Source organism: Sus scrofa, chromosome 7, assembly GCF_054392235.1.
Source record: "Sus scrofa isolate SSC_HxYL_T2T_F1_AM1 chromosome 7, Sscrofa_HxYL_maternal_Yorkshire_Landrace_v2.0, whole genome shotgun sequence".
Classification (NCBI taxonomy): Eukaryota; Metazoa; Chordata; class Mammalia; order Artiodactyla; family Suidae; genus Sus; species Sus scrofa.
The window spans coordinates 123,116,597-123,135,078 of NC_139389.1; the positions used below are offsets into that span (position 1 = coordinate 123,116,597).

Genomic DNA, 18,482 nt, shown 5'->3' on the forward strand with positions numbered 1-18,482 from the left:
TACTGATAATTGTATCCTATGCTTAGAATTCTAAGTACTTTAGTCCTCAAACAAGGACTCCAAGAGGGAGGAACTGTTAAGGTCTCTATTTCACAGATGGCAAATCTGAGGCACAAAGGGGGTTAAATAGCTTACTAAGACCACACAGCTCTGAGGCCAGAAAGGAGACCTGAAGCGGAGGCCAACACTCTTAACCAATGGGTTGATTGCCTATTTAATTGCTCTTCTTTTTTAAATCAAAAATTAGTATCTTGTGAAGAGGCATTCCAACAGGCTGATTTCTTCCATACACTGATGGCTGTCAGCTGGATGGAGACTATTGAGAGGGTCAGTGCTGGGGAGAAAAGAGGGGGATGAGTTTGCTATGCCTTAAGAAGTCCTTCTTGGCGAATATCTAGCCGAATAACTTCTTAAGCCTTGACTGTTAGCCTATGTTCTTTGAATGTGACGCCATTTCAGGGACACTGCACCTCTTCACCTTTCACACAGATTGCCTAGACATTTTGTTCAACTCAGAAATCGCTTTCAACATCCATAAAGGGAGAGTGGCCCCGCCCCCTAACCTAGTCTATCATTTCATGTATCATATAGATGCCAGAATTGTTAGTGGAGACTGACAGTGTCAAGACTTTCTATTACAATATCTTAATGAGGAGGAAACAGACTAATTTCCTGCTGTGCATTAGGGAAATATTTTTAGTGCTTCAAAATTAAAATGCCTGAATTAATCTGGGTGTGTGTGTGCGTGGTATCCATCTCTTCAGTTCAGCAAGATGCAGAATCTTGAGCACCTGTTAGGGCAGTTTCCAAAGGTTGAAAGAATGCTTGCCATCTTTCTGATGTCTTGATGGACGTAACAAACAATGAACTTTACAAACTGGGCGCAAGATAAGGACTTTTGAGACAAGATTTAGCACCATCGCAAGTTAGAATTCATCAGAAAATAGACACACAGATGATTCCTGAGACCAAGAAGTACTCTCAGACGAGCAGCTTAATTCCAGAGACCAAATTAGAACTTAAATGTTGGTGCAAAAGTGTATGTCAGCTTCGCGGTTTCAAATGCCATTCCAGTTCTTGAAGCAGTAAAGTTTTTCTCAGTTTGATTTTTGCCATATTTTAAAGATTTTCACAATTGTCTTAGTTTCTTGACAGTTGAGGTCATTGTCTTAGGTTGTTAACAACAACCTAATAACTGCGATTTTAAAGCTTTTTCAAGTTAAATATTCATAAGGCTCACATCTCACAAGTTAGTACATCACTGCCCCACCCGCCCGCACTAGCCCTTAGTGTGTGACTTCGTCCGTAAGGGATTTGGTTCCTATCGGGCTTCCGTAGCGTCCCTCTCAACTTCCGCTCCTGACGGCCCGCCCCGGCAGTGCACTTCCGGCAGCAGCGGCTCGAGCGGCCAAAGCAAGATGGTGAGTGACTAAGGGTTTCGACTGGTGGTGGCGGTGTGACAGGATCAGGGCGACTCGAGGCGAGAGAACTAGGCGGCTGGTGGAGGCACTCGGTTAGCCCGTTCCCCTGCCCGCCGGTCCGGCCTCCGCGGGGGCTGAGGCTCCTGGAGGCAGTGTTCAGGTCCACCACGGGCCGGGGCCAACGAGCGGGCCTTTCCCCGGGGTCCTGGGGCCGGGGTTCCGCCCGGAGTGTCCGCCAGACGGCCCACAGGGGCGGCGGAGAGGGTCGGGTCGGGTCCCGCGGCTTTGCCCCTCCACGGGCTGGGGCTCTGCTGACTAGTACGGGTAGTGTCAGCGGGAGCCTCTTGAAGTGATTGGGGCCAGTGCTCTCGGAGCCGCCCGGGTGGAGGGATGTGCGACTAGAGCGAAGGAGGGATTCGCGTCAGCTGAAGAGTGGGAGCGCAGTCGTGGGAGAAACCCGGAGTGGGGGCATTTGAGGGAGGCCTTACGACGCTTTTCTAACAGGTGGAGCTCGGCGGGAAAGGCCCCTTAGTGCATTAGTAATAATAAAAACAGCTAGCATTTTTGTTAGTTCACGAATTGATGCTGGTGATACAGGGAATGAGCATAACTGACCCAGTCTCTGCCTCATGGAGCTTGCATTCTAGAGAAGGCAGACAAAAAATAGAGGAATAAATGTGTGATAGGATGTGGGGGCGGGATAGAGCCAGATGGGCGGTCGTTGCTTGTGGCTGTTATGTAGAAGGGGTAGAATGGGGAGAGCTGGCTGTTTTCCATGGGGTATCAGCGAGTCCCAGTGAGGATGTGAGATTTGAGCGGAGATCTAAATAAAATGAGGGAGTAGCCTATGCAGATATCTGAGGGGAACTGATCCAGGCAGAAGGAACAGCGAGTGCAAAGGGCCTGACTGAGATGGGAATATGTTTAGCCTGTATGGTCAACAGTAAGAAGTCCTGACCACATAGTCTTGTAGGTCTTAGAAGGATTTGGGGAGGTAACAATATTCTAAGTATGATAATTACGTGGCAGGTACTTTTCCAGCATTTGCTCATTATTCTTCTCAACAGTCCCTTAAGGTAATTGTTATTATTGTCCTCAGTTTACCATGGAGGAAACTTTGAGTAGGAAGCCATCCTAGAACACAAACCCTGTAGGTCTTTGCTGTGATGTACTGAATATCCATGCAGTAGAAAAGCACAGATATTGGAGTTCCCGTCGTGGCTCAGCAGTAGAAAACCCCACTTTATCTAGGAGGACGCGGGTTCTATCCCTGGCCTCACTTGGTGGGTTGAGGATGCGGTGTTGCTGTGAACTGTGGTATAGGTCACAGATGTGGCTTGGATCGAGTGTGGCTGTGGCCGGTAGCTACAGCTCCGATTCAACCCCTAGCCTGGGAACTTACATAAGCTGCAAGTGTGGCCCTAAAAAGACTGGGGGGGAAAAAAAGAAGAAAGAAAAACACAGGTATTGGTGTCTGGTGGGCTTGGGTGTGATTCCTGGCTACCTCTCTGATCAGCTTTGTAACAGTAGGCAAGTCACTTAACCTCTCTGAGCCTTAGTTTCCTTATCTGTAAACAAGGGGTAATGATAGTATTGACTTCATAGCGTCTGTAAGGATAAAACAGTCTGTTTAGCGCACTGCATATAGTGCCTGCTTGTTATTATTTGAGGCTGAGAAACATGTACAATGCCCTAGACATAAAGAATTTTGGGACCCGCTCAGGAAGACATCCTCTGGTGGGGCCAGACTTGGGGGATCATAGGAAAGATAGATGAACCTGGGAAAGGTTAGTTGTAGCCAGTTTGACCAGAGCCAGGCATACCAAGCTTAAGAGTTTGGACATTACACTGTAAATGCTAGGGAGCAATTGAAGGTTCTTGAGATTTATAGGATTGGCTCTTTGTTTTAGAAGGTGGTAGCTGGACTGGTGAGGGAAGAAACTAGACCTGAAAATCTGTTGGGAGACCAGAGCCCAGATAAGATATAATGACCTAGATGGGGATAGAGGAGAGCGAAGAACCGAAGCAGAATGGATTTGTTTCAGAGCCAGTTTTTCTAACCGAAGTCCTGACCCTAACATCTCTTATTCACCAACCATATTATATTGGTTAGTAGGTACTGTGAATCACACAAATGTGAAGTGTTGTATGCGCGCTACCTAATTTGCAGCAACAGATAATATTACCACAGATAGAAGGTAATATTATCCCCACTTTCCAGTTAAGGACACTAAGACCCAGGGAGGTGACCTGACTAACCTGAGGTCACAGAGCCTCTTAGTTAGTAATGGAGTCAGAATTGATACCTGGATCTAACTCCATAGCTCGTGTTCTTCGGCTTGTTGAGGTTCCTCATCTAGAAGGTAGGAATAATGAACCCTACCTTGAAGAATTGTCTGGAATTAATGTGATAGTGAAGGAAAATGTCTAGTAGAGACTTAGGCACATAGTAAGTACACCACAAATACTAGTTGCTCCAGCCAACAGCACGTTTTCCTAGGGGTATAAATAATTGTTAAAGGCCTACTCTTAGGACAGCTTATTGCAGTAAAACTAATTTTATTTCCCAAAATTTCTCAGCGCTCTTAATTACCTTCTTCAAAATAAAGCACAACGTTTTAAGAATTCTGCATGCGGGGAAATATATTTGACTTTAATTCTTTAAGGTAGCCATGATAGGGTTGTTTTGTCTGCATAATGAGGCTGACGGTGTATTGATTTAGAGCTGCCTACAGGGAGTGATTTGAGGGGACTGAAAGGGCCTCTGTAATCAAGTAAGTTTACTATTACTGTTTAAGATGCCATCATTTCTGGACTTCCCACTGTGGTGCAGTGGGTTAAGAATCCAGTTGCAGTGGCTCAGGTCACTGTAGAGGTGCAGTTTCAATCCCAGCCCAGAACAGTGGGTTAAAGGATACAGAGTTGCCACAGCTGTGGCTTGGATTCAATCCCTGGCTCAGGAATTTCCATATGCCTCAAGTGTAGCTGTTAAAAAAAAAAAAAAATTTTAAATGCCATCATTTCTGAGACATTGCTCTGTGTAAAACATTGTCTTGTAACTGAAGGGACTGTTTTAATATCAGAAATCACATCGAGCTTCTTAATACAGTAAACTCTTGATAGCTTAAGGTGATTCAGCTTTTCAGATTACGAAGAAAAACCTGCCCAAGCACTCCAGGCTTCAGGGATGGGAGGTAGTTAAGCTGCCATTGAAAGGACTGGATCTTGAGGAGTAAATCAAATCTTTTAAGGAGTAAATAAATAATAAATGATTGTTGAACAGTAAAATGGTTTAGCTTTCATGGCTGAATTTCATGAAATATACTCTTGGTGGCCTCAGGTAGCTTTATATTAGCGTCAAGTTCTGTACCTTCCCCTTAAGAAGATGTCATCTTAGAATCTTAGCCTCATTATGACATATTAGTTATATCTTTTTTTGTGTGTGTCGTTTTAGGGCTCCACCTGCGGCACATGGAGATTCCCAGGCTAGGAGTGGAATCAGAGCTATAGCTGTTAGCCTACGCCACAGCCACACGGGATCCTTAACCCACTGAGCAAGGCCAGGGATCAAACCTGTGTCCTCATGGATGCTAGTCAGATTTGTTTCCACTGAGCCACGATGGAAACTCCAGTTATATCTATTTCTTAATAGAGTTGTCCTTGATTTAAGATGCACTCTATTGCAGGGTGCACCATTGATCTGCTAATAGCTTTTCAGGGAGAAGAAACTGCCACACTTAATATACATTTTGATTGCAAGGTATATATTGAGTTCAGAAATGTTTAGAAGAGGGAGAAATGTTGGTGTATTAGAATCACAGGAAAATAAGGGTGATCATATTCTGAATTTATACCTCCTTTAATTTTTTTTTTTTTTTTTTTTTAGGGTCAAAGTCAGAGTGGTGGTCATGGCCCTGGAGGTGGCAAGAAGGATGACAAGGTAAATAAATAAGAAGATATGTCTGTGGTGTAAGTTATGGAAAATGTCAGATCTCAGCTGAGAAGTTCTTTGGAGATTCATGAATTTCAAAATGCAAAGTAAATGATCTGAATTTATTTAACCACCCTGGCCTACAGATACAATACCCTTTTCATGTTTTACAGAAGATTGTTGACCATCAAGTAGGCTTTTGTGAATTAATGATTTTTAAACATGTAAAATAACATTACAGAATATTAAAATAAATTACCTGTAATTTTGTTTTGATTTTAGTGTTTAATATCCTTACGCAAAGAATTGTGTTAAATTATTTCAAGTCAGACTTTTGGCATATAACTTTGAATTCTGACCTCTGTTCCCTATTGAATAATCTATCAATGTGTATTATAAAAAGATCAGTTACATTCACATATTAAAACTGCAGGAATGTAAAAACATATTTTTTGTTTTTTTAAGGACAGTTTTAAATAGCATCCTAAAAGATAAGGAATATCACCTGGAAATAGATTATGGTCCTACAGAAATAAGTTTGTATTTTAATATGATTTCTGTGTGATTTTTTCCCCCCCTGCTGTTCTATAAACTCAAGGATAAGAAAAAGAAATACGAACCCCCTGTACCAACTAGAGTGGGGAAGAAGAAGAAGAAAACAAAGGGACCAGATGCTGCCAGCAAACTGCCCCTGGGTAATGAATGCCATGGTTCCAATTCCTAGGTGACTTGTCCCTGTGTGTGTAGTTTAGGGGTCTGAATGTGGAGACAGGAAATGGATGGTTGAGGTGCTAGGTCTGTGACTTTGTGGCATTCCACTAGCTTGGATTAAAAGCTATATTTTGGTTTTAACAGTATACACACAGTACACGACTGTGTCTCACTTTAAGACACTCTATTAACTTCCTTTAAATAAACAGTTCCTCTAATACATTAGAGTACAGCTTTAGATTTAAAAACTTACGGTGAGTTTGATTAACTTAGAAACCCGCTTCTTTCATGAAGAAATGGAATGCCCCTGTATTGGAATGCACATCATACAATGCCTGCACATAATATTTTCCAGTGGCTTCCTACTACACATAGAATAAAACTCAAACTAGGTGACCTGACCCAGCCACCTGTCCATCCTCAGCCGCTGGCACTCCCCTTGCTTATCATTCATACTGCTTTGCCTCGTGTTCTTTGAATCTTCTCTGCATCAGGGCCTTTGCTTCCCTTTGCCTAAAAATGTTCTTTCCCTAGTCCTTCCCATGGCTGCCTGCTTCTCATCCCTTCAGGCTTCAGCTTAAATACCTCTACCACCTTCATCTACCATCTAAGCAAGTCTCTTCTAGCTTAGATGCAGTTAACTATTTGTTTAAATATTGCTTGATTAATAATAACCAATAAAAATGTGCCATTAACCTACCATAGTGAATCAGTGTGGTACTGATAAAAGAATAGATCATCAGATCACCAGAAGAGCATACCGAGGTCAAAAACAGAGTCAAGTTACCGATAATTAACACAATGTAAAGGTGCCATTTCCATTTTTGTGGTAAGAGGATGAGTTATTTAATATAAATGGCTGGTATCTTTTATTATTGAGAGAAAATGAAATTGTACCTCTTGCTTTTTGCTGGATAGATTTGATATATATATACATATATATATGCAAATAAGTAAATAAAGGAAAATTCAGGAATATATTTAACCTTAAGGGAGGAGAGACCTCTTGAAGAAGCAAATAAACCCAGAAGCCACAAAAGTTTGACAAATTTGTCTGTGTAAATGTTAAAGTTCCTATGTAGCATGAGACTTCAAGACAAAAGAAATACCATACAAGTGTGGAAAAAAAGCTTGCACATATGTGAATATCACTAACTCTTTACAATCTTCCTGTAAATGGATGCGTGTGTTCCAGCAAGGTGCAACAACCTATACTCACTGAATAGCATGTGCAGCTATTTTATTAGCACTTGTGGGGAATCATAAACCCAAGCAAACTATCTTTTTGGTCAGTGAGTTTTTTTTCACTTTATAGACAACATGTCATTTGTATTATCTGGTCACAGACCTCATCCCTATTTTTACATATTTGCCAAAATCCCTTTCCCCTTTGCATTTAGGTACCTGCTTACTTAGGGTCACCAAACTCTGAATTTTTCAGAGTCCAACTAAAATGAGCTTACTTGAAATCTTTTTTTTTTTTTTTTTGTCTTAATGATGAACTGAATTAATTGCAAATGTCAAGCTCCAAGTATAATAAAACTTTATTTATTAATTACAGTGACACCTCACACTCAGTGCCGGTTAAAATTACTGAAGTTAGAGAGAATTAAAGACTATCTTCTCATGGAAGAAGAATTCATTAGAAATCAAGAACAAATGAAGCCTTTAGAAGAAAAGCAAGAGGTAAATTGAGAAATTACTATTACTTTGATTTTTACAAACTGAATTCTATTTAAAACTTAAAACTGTCAATGAATAAATGAAATTCAAGTAATTGAACCATGCTGGCTTTAATGAATCATTATTTAGCTGCCTTTTTTCTTTTGGCCACTTGCAGCATATGAAGCTCCCAGGCCAAGCCACTGTCTAGACCTAAGCCATAGCTGAGGCAACACCAGATCCTTAACCCACTGTGCCGGACTGGGGATCGAACCCATGACCCAGCAGTCTGAAGATAATGCTGATCCCATTGTGCCACAACGGGAGCTCCTTAGCTGCCTTTTAAAAGCACCAAACTATTTTTGTAAATCTAGTGAACTGTCGGCATCATGGGCTTTTCGGTCTGACCTGCTTTTGCTTCTCTGCATACTCTTACATAGGAGGAGAGATCGAAGGTGGATGATCTGAGGGGGACCCCAATGTCAGTGGGAACCTTGGAGGAGATCATTGATGACAATCATGCCATCGTGTCCACGTCTGTGGGCTCGGAACACTACGTCAGCATCCTTTCATTTGTAGACAAGGATCTGCTGGAACCGGGCTGCTCTGTCCTGCTCAACCATAAGGTAAGCTGACAGTCTGAGAAAAAGAAAGCCCATCGGCATGCTTTCTCCCTTCCTCCTAGGTCTGTCCCCTGTCCTGTGGAAGTAGACGGGCAGAGCACCCCCAGGGGAAGAGCAAAGTCCGTGATTGGCACTATGTGTCTGTAAAGGGGCTGCGTGGCCCGCACGTTCCTGTGTTAAAGCCGTCTTTCCTGCTAGGTGCATGCCGTGATAGGGGTGCTCATGGATGACACAGATCCCTTGGTCACAGTGATGAAGGTGGAGAAGGCCCCCCAGGAGACCTATGCTGATATTGGGGGGCTGGACAACCAGATCCAGGAGATCAAGGTATGTCTGGGAACCCGCTCTGGGTTTTAGATCTTGGTTTCTTACTGCTGTCTCATTTAGGGTGCTTGGAGTTGTTTTGCATGTTTGTCTGTATTGATCACACTGGTGACTGATTCCAAGCTTGTCAGTTGTAGTGTTTTGTGTTGTTTATACCGATTTAAGCAGTAGAATAAGTAGATGCTAATTCTTGCAGCAGCTGTGGCTTAAAACACTTTGTATGTAGTGTTTAACAATCGTCTGTGTGAGTATGTTGGCAATTGCGTTGACTTCAGCTGTGGCGATCCAGAAACCTCCAGCGATGTCTGGGGGTGGGGTGTGGCACTCAGTTCCACCGTGGTGGGGTCATGAACACAATCCCAGCCCTCTGCAGCTTCCTTCATCTGCAGGGACGTCATTCGGAGTGGTCACAGCTCTGCACTGCTGACCTCTCAGCCAACTGGGAAATGGCCATCATGTCCCTCGGTCATAGCAACAGAAAATCCTGTCAACTCTTGCCTGTAGTTCAATTGAACAGGGTGGATTTTGCTCAGGAAAGGCTTAAATGTTGCTCAAGGCTGACTTTTACTGGAAAATGAAAGGGAAATTGTGTTCTGCTAGGGAGAGGGGATGGGAGCTGGGAGCTCAGGCAGGCCAAGGTCTTCTTCAGTACGTTCTTGCTGGTGGTAAACGTCAGACATTGTCTCTAACAGGAATAACTGAAATCTTAGCTTATTTTCGTCAAAAGTGAGAGATACTCATGATGCCAGCTAATGAGTCAGAAAATTTCAATAAGAAAGCCTTTCGTTTTTACCAAGTGTGTTTTCTGTAGGAGTCTGTGGAGCTTCCTCTCACTCATCCTGAGTATTATGAAGAGATGGGTATAAAGCCCCCGAAGGGGGTCATTCTCTACGGCCCACCCGGCACAGGTAGGTGTGCTCTGCGTTGGTCACTCTGCAGGCACTCGGCCCACCTCTTGAGCAGCAGCACTAGCTAGTTATCATTACTTACTGTCGAGGCAGGATGCCGAGGCTCTAAGCAACATTACAGACATTTTTGAATAAGCAGCTCCTCTGGAAACATACCTATTACATAAAAGTGTATTTACATAGTAGATGCACTAAGAAATTGCTCTTGGAAGTTGTAAACTTCACAGTTACTGTGTTAAAAACGGTAGTAAGGATTACAACAGAAAATGAACACCAGTGGGCAGCCCCTCCTCCCCAAATGCCTGCTCAATATGAATGCATTTCCAGTTCCCCAGCACTTCTCTCATATTCACATGCTATTGATATGTTTTAAAACATAATACTTTCAAGTATTTTCAAGAGTAATGTGAGTCTATTGAAAATAGATTGTAAGATAAAAATAAAGCAGAATGCTTAACTTGGCTCTACATTGGAATCACCTTGAGAACTTAAAAAAAATATTGATGCTTACACCCATCCCTGAAGATTCTATTTATTCACCTGGAATGTGGCCAAGCATTCAAGCTATGGTGGAGATTTAAAAGTTATCCCGTGCTGTTCAGATTAGTTTCATTCTCCTGGTCCATTGCTAATGAATATAATATTGGATAAGTGGATAAAGATAAAATGCATATCCATATTTGGTTCATTACACAATAAGCTGACCTTAGTAAGTTGCATAGGCCAGGGCTTAGCGGTTCATAGCGCTGAAAATTGCAAAGGAAGACGTCATTTGATTGAGTGCCATGTTCCCAAGAGGACCTTGTGCTGAGGGTTGCCTGTGCTGGAGGGACTGGGAGACCCTGTACGCTGAGGTACAGGGAACTATGTTTCAGAGAAGCTAGAGACCATCAGAAGTCTCCAGTAGCTCTGGCAGTTGAACTGGTACCAGGGCTGGAGAAGGAACACTGGCCTCGTGACCCGCAGCCATGCCTTCTTTGAGGCACATGTACTGCCAAGGCCTTGGGTGAAGGCCAGGCCCACAGTCTGGAGGGGGAAGAGGCTGGTTCAGGGACCCTCTCACCTAAACTTGTTTGTTTCTGGACTGTAAGATCCCGCCCACTCAGAACATCCCTTTTGCCTTCTGCCTGCCATCCTTAACTGGTGCGCTCAGGGAGTAAGTAGTCCAGCCTTCTGGTGAGCATTTCAACCCGTCACTCTGGCCCCCTGACTGAAAGGACATCATTGCCCCATCTTGTTGCAAAGCTTAGCTCCCGGTCCTCCTCCTCACTTCCGTGTCCCTCACCAGCCAGCCTCCTCCCCCTGCAGGCCTAAGGTTGGTCCTCTACCAGCTCTGCTTCCAGCTGCCTCTCTGGAGGTGACTTCCCAGCTCTTGGCCTCCATCATTGCCATCAAAGGGGCCAGGACCTTCCAGCTCTAAAGTCAAGCTGGGTGCTGACTTGTTCTTGACTCTAAAGACTGTCAGGGAACAGAGCAGGGTTGGAAATGTCAGGTCTTCCCTGAGATCAGTGCAGGCCTTCCCGTTAGGGCACACCAGGTAGGAAAGGCTCTTGAGCCTCCTGCAGTAGCTGCTGTGGGCTTCATCAGGAGCTGGCCCTTGCTTGCTGGCTGAGCCCTGAGCAAACGCAGCAAATCTCCCAGTGGCCCCAGAGCACTGCAGGTCAAACCGAGGGTGCCCAGACCTTTTTTATCACTGAAGTTTGGTGGGAGTTGAGTTTGGTTCTCTAACCTTGGTTGCATGGGCAAGTTAATATGATACGCAACTTTGTATAACCCAGTAAAAAGTATTTTCTGAATTATGATAAATTTAGGAAGATAACTTACAAATAATCAGTGTGTTTTTTAGGTTTTTCTAAATGTCCTTTTATCTGCTTGGAGAATATAATGCTTTTCCTACAGGGATCCACCCACTCGTGATATCTTTTTAAGGTGGTAGTGAAGAGTTTTAGCATTTGAGTTTTTCTTTTTCAATCTAAAATAGGTAAAACCTTACTAGCCAAAGCAGTAGCAAACCAAACCTCGGCCACTTTCTTGAGAGTCGTCGGCTCTGAGCTTATTCAGAAGTACCTCGGTGACGGGCCCAAACTCGTTCGGGAACTGTTCCGAGTTGCTGAAGAACATGCACCGTCCATCGTGTTTATTGATGAAATCGATGCTATTGGGACGAAAAGGTAGACTTTCCCTTCCCGCCCTTCCATCGTTTAGAGGTCAAGACCAGGTAGTCCTTGTCTGAGGATGACGCTCGGTGTGCAGCCTGTGTGTCGTCTGCCAGTCCCTACAGTACTGCTCGCGGACGCGAGGCACCCTCCATACTCTGGAGACGCAGCCGTGAGGATGAGTCCCTGCCCTTAAGGGGCTCAGATGTGGAGATTGAATAAATGATATTTCAGGCTTGAAACTGCTACAAAGAAAGTGCAGCCTGGGCTTTGGGAGGCTGCGACGTACAGGGAGACAAAGCCGAATGGTTTAATTCCTCTTTAACCGATCAGTTGCATCTTCACTTCTGCTTCTGTTCTTTTCCAAAGGTACGACTCAAATTCTGGGGGTGAGAGAGAAATTCAGCGAACAATGTTGGAACTGCTGAACCAGTTGGATGGATTTGATTCAAGGGGAGACGTGAAAGTCATCATGGCCACAAACCGAATAGAGACTTTGGACCCAGCACTTATCAGACCAGGTCACGTTTGTTTTTGTTTCATTGGGGAGAATGAATGTGCTTCTATGTTATTTGTATTTTTTAAGAGCACTTTGAGGGAAGGGAATATAAATGGTGCATATAAAGGCAGATACCACCTTGAAACAGAATAACTTACCAAAACTATGTCCCCTGAGATAATAGTTAAGTAAGAATGTGATGTAGTCTGGGTAGCTTGGTCCTGTTTAGCCTTGAGAATTTTTTTAAGAAACAGTTTATGATAGCTGAGGTCTATTAGTTAGTTTAGTTGGTACCAGCAGAAGCAGTAGCTAACTTGCTTACTCTTTCGTGATGTTTTTAATGTGGAAGACCTGTCCTTTTCCACTAACTATGCCATTTTAGGAATCGCTCCTTTCATGTCCTTCTGAAGGTACCAGAGCAGAGGGATTTTTTTGTGTGTGTGTTTTTTTTTAATGGAATGAATTCAAATGTTGATGTTTACCATATTTACAAGGTGAGTGTTGGCTTAAGATTTGGGCCTCCCACAGAACACTGTGTGACTGGAACCACACGTGTGTGGGGATGGAGGCCTCCGCCTGCGCAGGGGCAGAGCCCAGGGCAACACTGAAACCCTTTTCTACCCACAGGCCGCATCGACAGGAAGATCGAGTTTCCCCTGCCCGACGAGAAGACGAAGAAGCGCATCTTTCAGATCCACACGAGCAGGATGACACTGGCCGACGATGTCACCCTGGACGACTTGATCATGGCCAAAGATGACCTCTCCGGTGCCGACATCAAGGTGAGCCCCTGGCCTGGAGTGTACCTCTCAGATTCCTCACGTGTGGGTATGAGTTTGGACATCTTTTCCCAAATGACCAGAACTTCAAGGAAAGCCTGGCAGCACTGAATCTGGGCATGGCCTGCCTTCTAAGCCACAGTTGGTACCTGTGCGGGCATCATTGGCATCTACAGAACTAGACTAGTTGAATAAAATCTTTTTAACATTCTGCACCTTTTTTTTTTTTGCTTTTTAGGGCTCCACCTGCGGTGTATGGAAGTTCCCAGGCTGGGGGTCAAATTGGAGCTACAGCTGCTGGCCACAGCCACGCGGGATCCCCAACCCACTGAACAAAGCCAGGGATTGAACCCATGTCCTCATGGATACCAGTCGGGTTTGTTTCCATTGCACCACAATGGGCAACTTCTGCATCAACTTTTTATTTAGAAAAATTTCAAGCCTTCAGGAAAGTTACAGTAGTAAACACCCATACACTCAGCACCTTCGTTTACCAGGTGTTACCATTTTACCTATTTGCTGTCTTTTCTGAACAACTTGAGATAAATATCCTAAAGGTCACAACCAAATAGGAACCTCACCGCCAGGGCTGTGGGTTTTGCTTTGGTTTTTAATGGCAGCTCACTGCACATGGAAGTTCTTGGGCTGGGGACTGAATCTGAGACACAGATACAGCAATGCTGGATCCTTTAATCGACTGTGCTGGGCCAGGGATGGAACCCACATCTCCACAGCGACCTGAGCCACTGCAGTTAGATTTTTAATCCACTTTGCCACAATGGGAACTCTGCCAGAATTGTATTTTTAATCACTTCATGTTGCTTGGGTTCTTGTTTTACTTTTGGTATGTAATCATTGAGAAAATAGTAAGAGTATATACTATACTGAAACTTGTAAATATTTAATCAGAACACATGCTCTCTTAAGGACTGCAGGTAAGTGAAATGAATATACACTCTATGTGGCCTCTGTAAGTTTCTGGATATAATTTTGTCTATTTCTTAGGAATATTATTACACCCTTTAGTGAGAGCAGAGCTGTGAGAACTTATGGACCTTGGAGGCCCTGCGGTGTACATTTACATAGTGGCCAGTCCTCTCTTCCTTAGTGAATTACTCCCAGTTTAAGCCACCTCAGGTCCTTTGAGAAAATAATCAGAATGCTTAAAACATTTTAAAAAATCTAATCTTTCCCAAGCAGTTTGAGAAATTTTTGTCTATTCTGGGTATCTATACCTTATTTCAAGATAGCTCTCCAAGGAGTTCCTGTTGTGTCCCAGTGGGTTAAGGATCCAGCGTTGCCGTGAGCCGTGGTATAGGTCGCAAACGTGACTCAGATCCTGCATTGCTGTGGCTGTGGTGTAGACTGGCAGTTACAGCTCCCTAGTTTGGGAATGCCGCAGTTGCGGCCCTTAAAAAAAAAAAAAAAAAAAAAAATAGATCTCCAAATTGTTAGAAAAATATTTCACTTTCTGAACATACTATTCTTTCTTGCAGGCAATCTGTACAGAAGCTGGTCTGATGGCCTTGAGAGAACGTAGGATGAAAGTAACAAATGAAGACTTCAAAAAATCTAAAGAAAATGTTCTTTATAAAAAACAAGAAGGCACCCCTGAGGGGCTCTATCTGTAGTGGACCACAGCTGCCTTCCAGGAAATGGTGGGAGCGTCCTGGGCCCCAGAGGGGGAGGGGGGGAAGCTGCCAGCCCGGAGTCCATTCCCAGTTGTCTTTACTAGCAAACGTCTCGTGTACCTTGTGCCCGGCAGGCTGCCTTCACATTGGTCATGTGCTCTCTTCCCAATAAAATGTGCTCTTTCTCAGTCGCTGCATCCTGCTTCTGGTGACCGCAAGGACTGCAGACTGCCATGCCTGCTGCCCGCACATCCCACTCCCAGAGCTGGCGGAAGTTACTTGTTCAGCAGCAGCTAATGGGAAAGACAGTCATAACCTGATCGCTGGCAGGTTGTGTTGTTTAAGGACTGAAGGCTGAGTTCACATGGCCGTGGGCTTCAGAAGGAAATCCAGCCTTCCCTTTGGAAGGCCTGCGGGGCATGTGGGTTCTCACACGGGGGGTGGGGTGGGGGGGTGGAAGAGGTATGGGTGTTGCCAAGCAGCTGAGGGTTCCTCCAAGATACCAAAAGGGCAGGGCTGAGGAGATACCAGCCCTCATACCCCTTGTTCCTGGGCTCAGACGCTCATCCCTCCCAAGAGCGTCCAGCCAGGGCTTCCCTTCCTCTGCCTCCTCTTTCCTTCCTGAGTGGTTGTTTCAAAGCCCATACGTGGGGCTGATCGAGGAAAACCTCCCCTGGGCTGGCCAACTTCCTTGGGTGCTGCTCTCCCCTTCTTTTTCGCAACCAGCGTCCATCCATTGCCAGTCAAAATGCCATTCCCCAACACCGGCTTGCCTGGGGAAGGTGCCAAAGCAATAAGCTTTCAGCAGTTGTAGAGAGCATGATTTAAAGGGGGGGGGGAGCCAAAGAAAGTGTCCACTCACAGGGTCTAAGATAAAGGAATTCCTCTCAGTCAGGTGTTACTCAGCCCACAGCGATCAGGAGCACGTGGCCGGTCCCGGCTTCCTGTCTAGGCCGGGCTCTGCACATCTCACAGGCAGGGCGGAGTGCGGAGGGAGGGAGGAGCTGCCTCCAGTCTCCACTTGGCGACGCTGGTGGCCAGTGCTCACAGTGCTGTCCACGCTGCAGCGCGCACCCAGGGCCCCTAACGGGGTCCTTGAAGAGCACAGATGCTGACTCAGCAGGGCTGGGGTGGAGCCTGAGACTCTGCAATTCGAAAATGATGCAGGCTGCTGGGTCCACAGTCGGGGTGTCACCGAGTAAAGCTTAGGGAAGAATGAGGCCTCTGGACACATCTGATACAGGTGAGAACACACAAGTTTTAAATGCCCCCCCCCCCTGCTCTGATCTGAAGAAAAGGGCAGCCTGGAGGAGGAGGTCCCAGCACTGAGTGACCAGGATTCACTCACCTCCACTACCAGACCCGGAAGGCTTGGCAGGACCCCCAAGGATGCCAGCCGAGAGGTACACTCACCCTGGTGGGCTGATGCTAAAAGTGGACCAAAGGGAACTTTGCACGGCAACCACAACGCATTCAGTTGTCACTTGGCACGACTCTTGTCTGTGTACATATGTACACATATTCACATATATAATATGTAAGACAGTAGCCTCTGTGTCATTTGCACATGCAAAAAATGTGCCAGAGATAAGAAGCTGACAGCCCAGACACAAAATACCAAGAAGCTTCACAGGTGGAGGTCTCAACATGCTTCTGGTTCATCCGGAAGCTTCTGATTCCTTGGCAGGCGGGCGCTGAGGCCTCGGCTCGCTCCCCACTCCCCAGGTTCTAGTCCTCAAGCAGAAGCTCCAGTTCCTCCAGGGGCAGGCGCACCCGGAGCTCCTTCTCCGTCATCAGGTCCAGGATCTCCTGCATCTCATCAGGGAAGTGCTCCACGGCGTCCATGTACAACACCTGGGACGGGAAGGAGAGGCCCGTCAGCTCGCTGCCGCCCCTGCACTGCCCACACTCCCCTCCCCAGGGAGGACTCTGCGCTCAAGAGCAGAGGGAAGCTGAGGAACTCAGAGGCCTTCACTGGTTCTCAGAATTGGGGGGCAGCCACTGCAGTCACCATCAATCTGATTTCTAAACATCTCCTGACTTGGGCCCTGCAGGGCAAAGGGGGAACTCAGTCCAATGCTTGCAGCATCTTGGCTGAGCTCTGGGCAAATGCTGGGAACCAGCTGGCCCTGGCAACACCCCATGCCAACTCCAGTGCAGGGAAAGGAAACAAAGGACCCTTGGGCTCCAAGGGGCATACCTCAACTATGAAAAGGCCTGGGAGGTGCCCTGTCCCCATGACACTGGATGAGCTTGGCTGGAAGGTTCTTGGGAATCTGAAGAGACCAGGGTCTCTGGAACTTACCTTTGCCCAAGGGCAATTCTGAAGGGCTTTGTAGAACACACCTTTGCTTCTTTCTTTATTTCCTAAGGAAACCTGAGGCAAAGGGGAAAAAAATACAAAAATGAATTTAAACAGAGACCCCTTGCTGATCCACGAGAGGCTCCTCAGCTGTAGGCAGCCAGCCCGTGGTTGGCCAGGCACTGCCACAGTGCCTACCAGGTGACATGGGTCCATGCCCCACAGGTCACCCCCAGGGGCCACTCTGTTCCTGCAGGTCGAGTCAATCTTAGCATTTCTGACTCGGCTTCATCTCCTCCTCTACGAGGCACCCTTGGTCATGCCTTATGTTACCAAGAGTGCCTAGAACAAGGCCTCGGGTGTGAGACGAGGGTGATGACTCTACACAGAAGGTACCTGCTTTAACACCTGCCATCTTCCGAAAGCTACTTTAGAGCAATGAGATAACTAGGATTACTGCATCAGTAAACTTGTCAAAAGCACATTTCCAGTTGGGAATTTCAGTCTGAGAGCACACAGATATTCAGCATGTTTTTAATACTAAAGTATAAAAATCCTTAGTCTCAACTCACAGACAGGTGCTCTTTCCATGCCTGCTGTGGGAACGGGAGCAGCGTGTGCCCACCCCCACCCCCAGATCTTTCCCAGGTCCTAGGAAGGGACTGTCGCTTGGCAGCTCCTCCGTGGCGGCACAACCCTCTCAGGCAGCTCCTGATGCAGGCTAAGCTTATGGAGCTGAAGGCTGTTCCTGGGCTTTCCACCCACCTGCCTCCCCCAGACTCCTCGTCCCCCAGGAGCGCTTTCCAGTGGACACTGGTTCTGCCCACCGGGCAGCCTGTGCCCGGCGTGGATGGACCGGTGAGGGCTTGTGGCCCAACCCCAAGAAATGGCATCTAGAGACGTCCATCCGCAGCTCAAGACCGCCATCTACCAAGGACGGCCTCACTTCCTTTTCAGACCTTTCAGGTTAATCCCAGAGTCTCTGAGACTATGACAGGGGGCTGCACCCACATCTGGGAAAACCGCAGAGGAGGCGCAGGCCCTCCCCACCTCTCCGAGTGCCCGGGGGAGCCCTGCCCCCCTGCCCAGCACGAGCCTCGGCCGTCCTGAGGTTCTGAGGCTGGACCTCAGTGCGAGCTGTCCTTCCTTCACACGCCCAAACACTTCAGAGTCCTCGGCTACGACAGTAACGACACTCACGGCTGTTACGGAAGGAAGAGAACTCGCATGACTGTACTTCCTCGGCCACTCTGTTTATTTGTGAGACTCAGATGCCCTGGAAGCCGGCGAATCCAGGCGCACGAGCTGGCTGGCCTCAAGTGAGAATGCCGCGATTTCCTTCACCAACCGGCCACAGGTTAACTGTTCTTAGCCTCTGCTTAACGGGCTAAGAACAGTTAAGGGCCAGGCGAGAGCCTGGGGTGAAGGAGTCTGCATTCAGGAGTCCTCTCTAAGGCACGGGCTGCGAGCAGCTAGGGGCTGCATGTACCCCGTGTGCACCTGCAGGGATTTCCCCGCAGCAGAGCAGAGGTGCA

At 46.3% G+C, this 18,482-nt stretch overlaps 2 protein-coding genes across 11 annotated transcripts in view; one reads left to right on the top strand and one right to left on the bottom strand.

Moving 5' to 3' along the window:
- The first annotated feature begins 1,374 nt into the window (after window positions 1-1,374).
- Window positions 1,375-14,833, top strand: PSMC1 (proteasome 26S subunit, ATPase 1). The gene is given in 11 exon segments (NM_001244151.1): window positions 1,375-1,421; window positions 5,308-5,361; window positions 5,951-6,047; window positions 7,625-7,749; window positions 8,166-8,351; window positions 8,547-8,675; window positions 9,484-9,580; window positions 11,562-11,751; window positions 12,106-12,257; window positions 12,863-13,017; window positions 14,511-14,833. Coding segments are annotated over 11 exon segments (1,323 nt in total). The 5' UTR covers window positions 1,375-1,418; the 3' UTR covers window positions 14,646-14,833.
- The window catches only part of NRDE2 (NRDE-2, necessary for RNA interference, domain containing), a 50,579-nt gene continuing 45,517 nt past the window's right edge, over window positions 13,421-18,482 (bottom strand). For 4 of the 10 annotated variants that reach the window (XR_014811266.1, XR_014811270.1, XR_014811268.1 and 1 more), the window contains 2 exons: window positions 16,951-17,022; window positions 13,421-16,499 (listed from right to left, as the gene is read on the bottom strand). Coding sequence is in view for 1 of the 10 variants with exons in the window: in XM_021099603.2 (XP_020955262.2) it covers window positions 16,374-16,499; window positions 16,951-17,022 (198 nt within the window). In the remaining 9 variants the exon portion in view is untranslated. The remainder of the gene's footprint in view (window positions 16,500-16,950; window positions 17,023-18,482) is intronic. The other 6 variants (XR_014811267.1, XR_014811263.1, XR_014811269.1 and 3 more) reach the window with 3 other exon arrangements.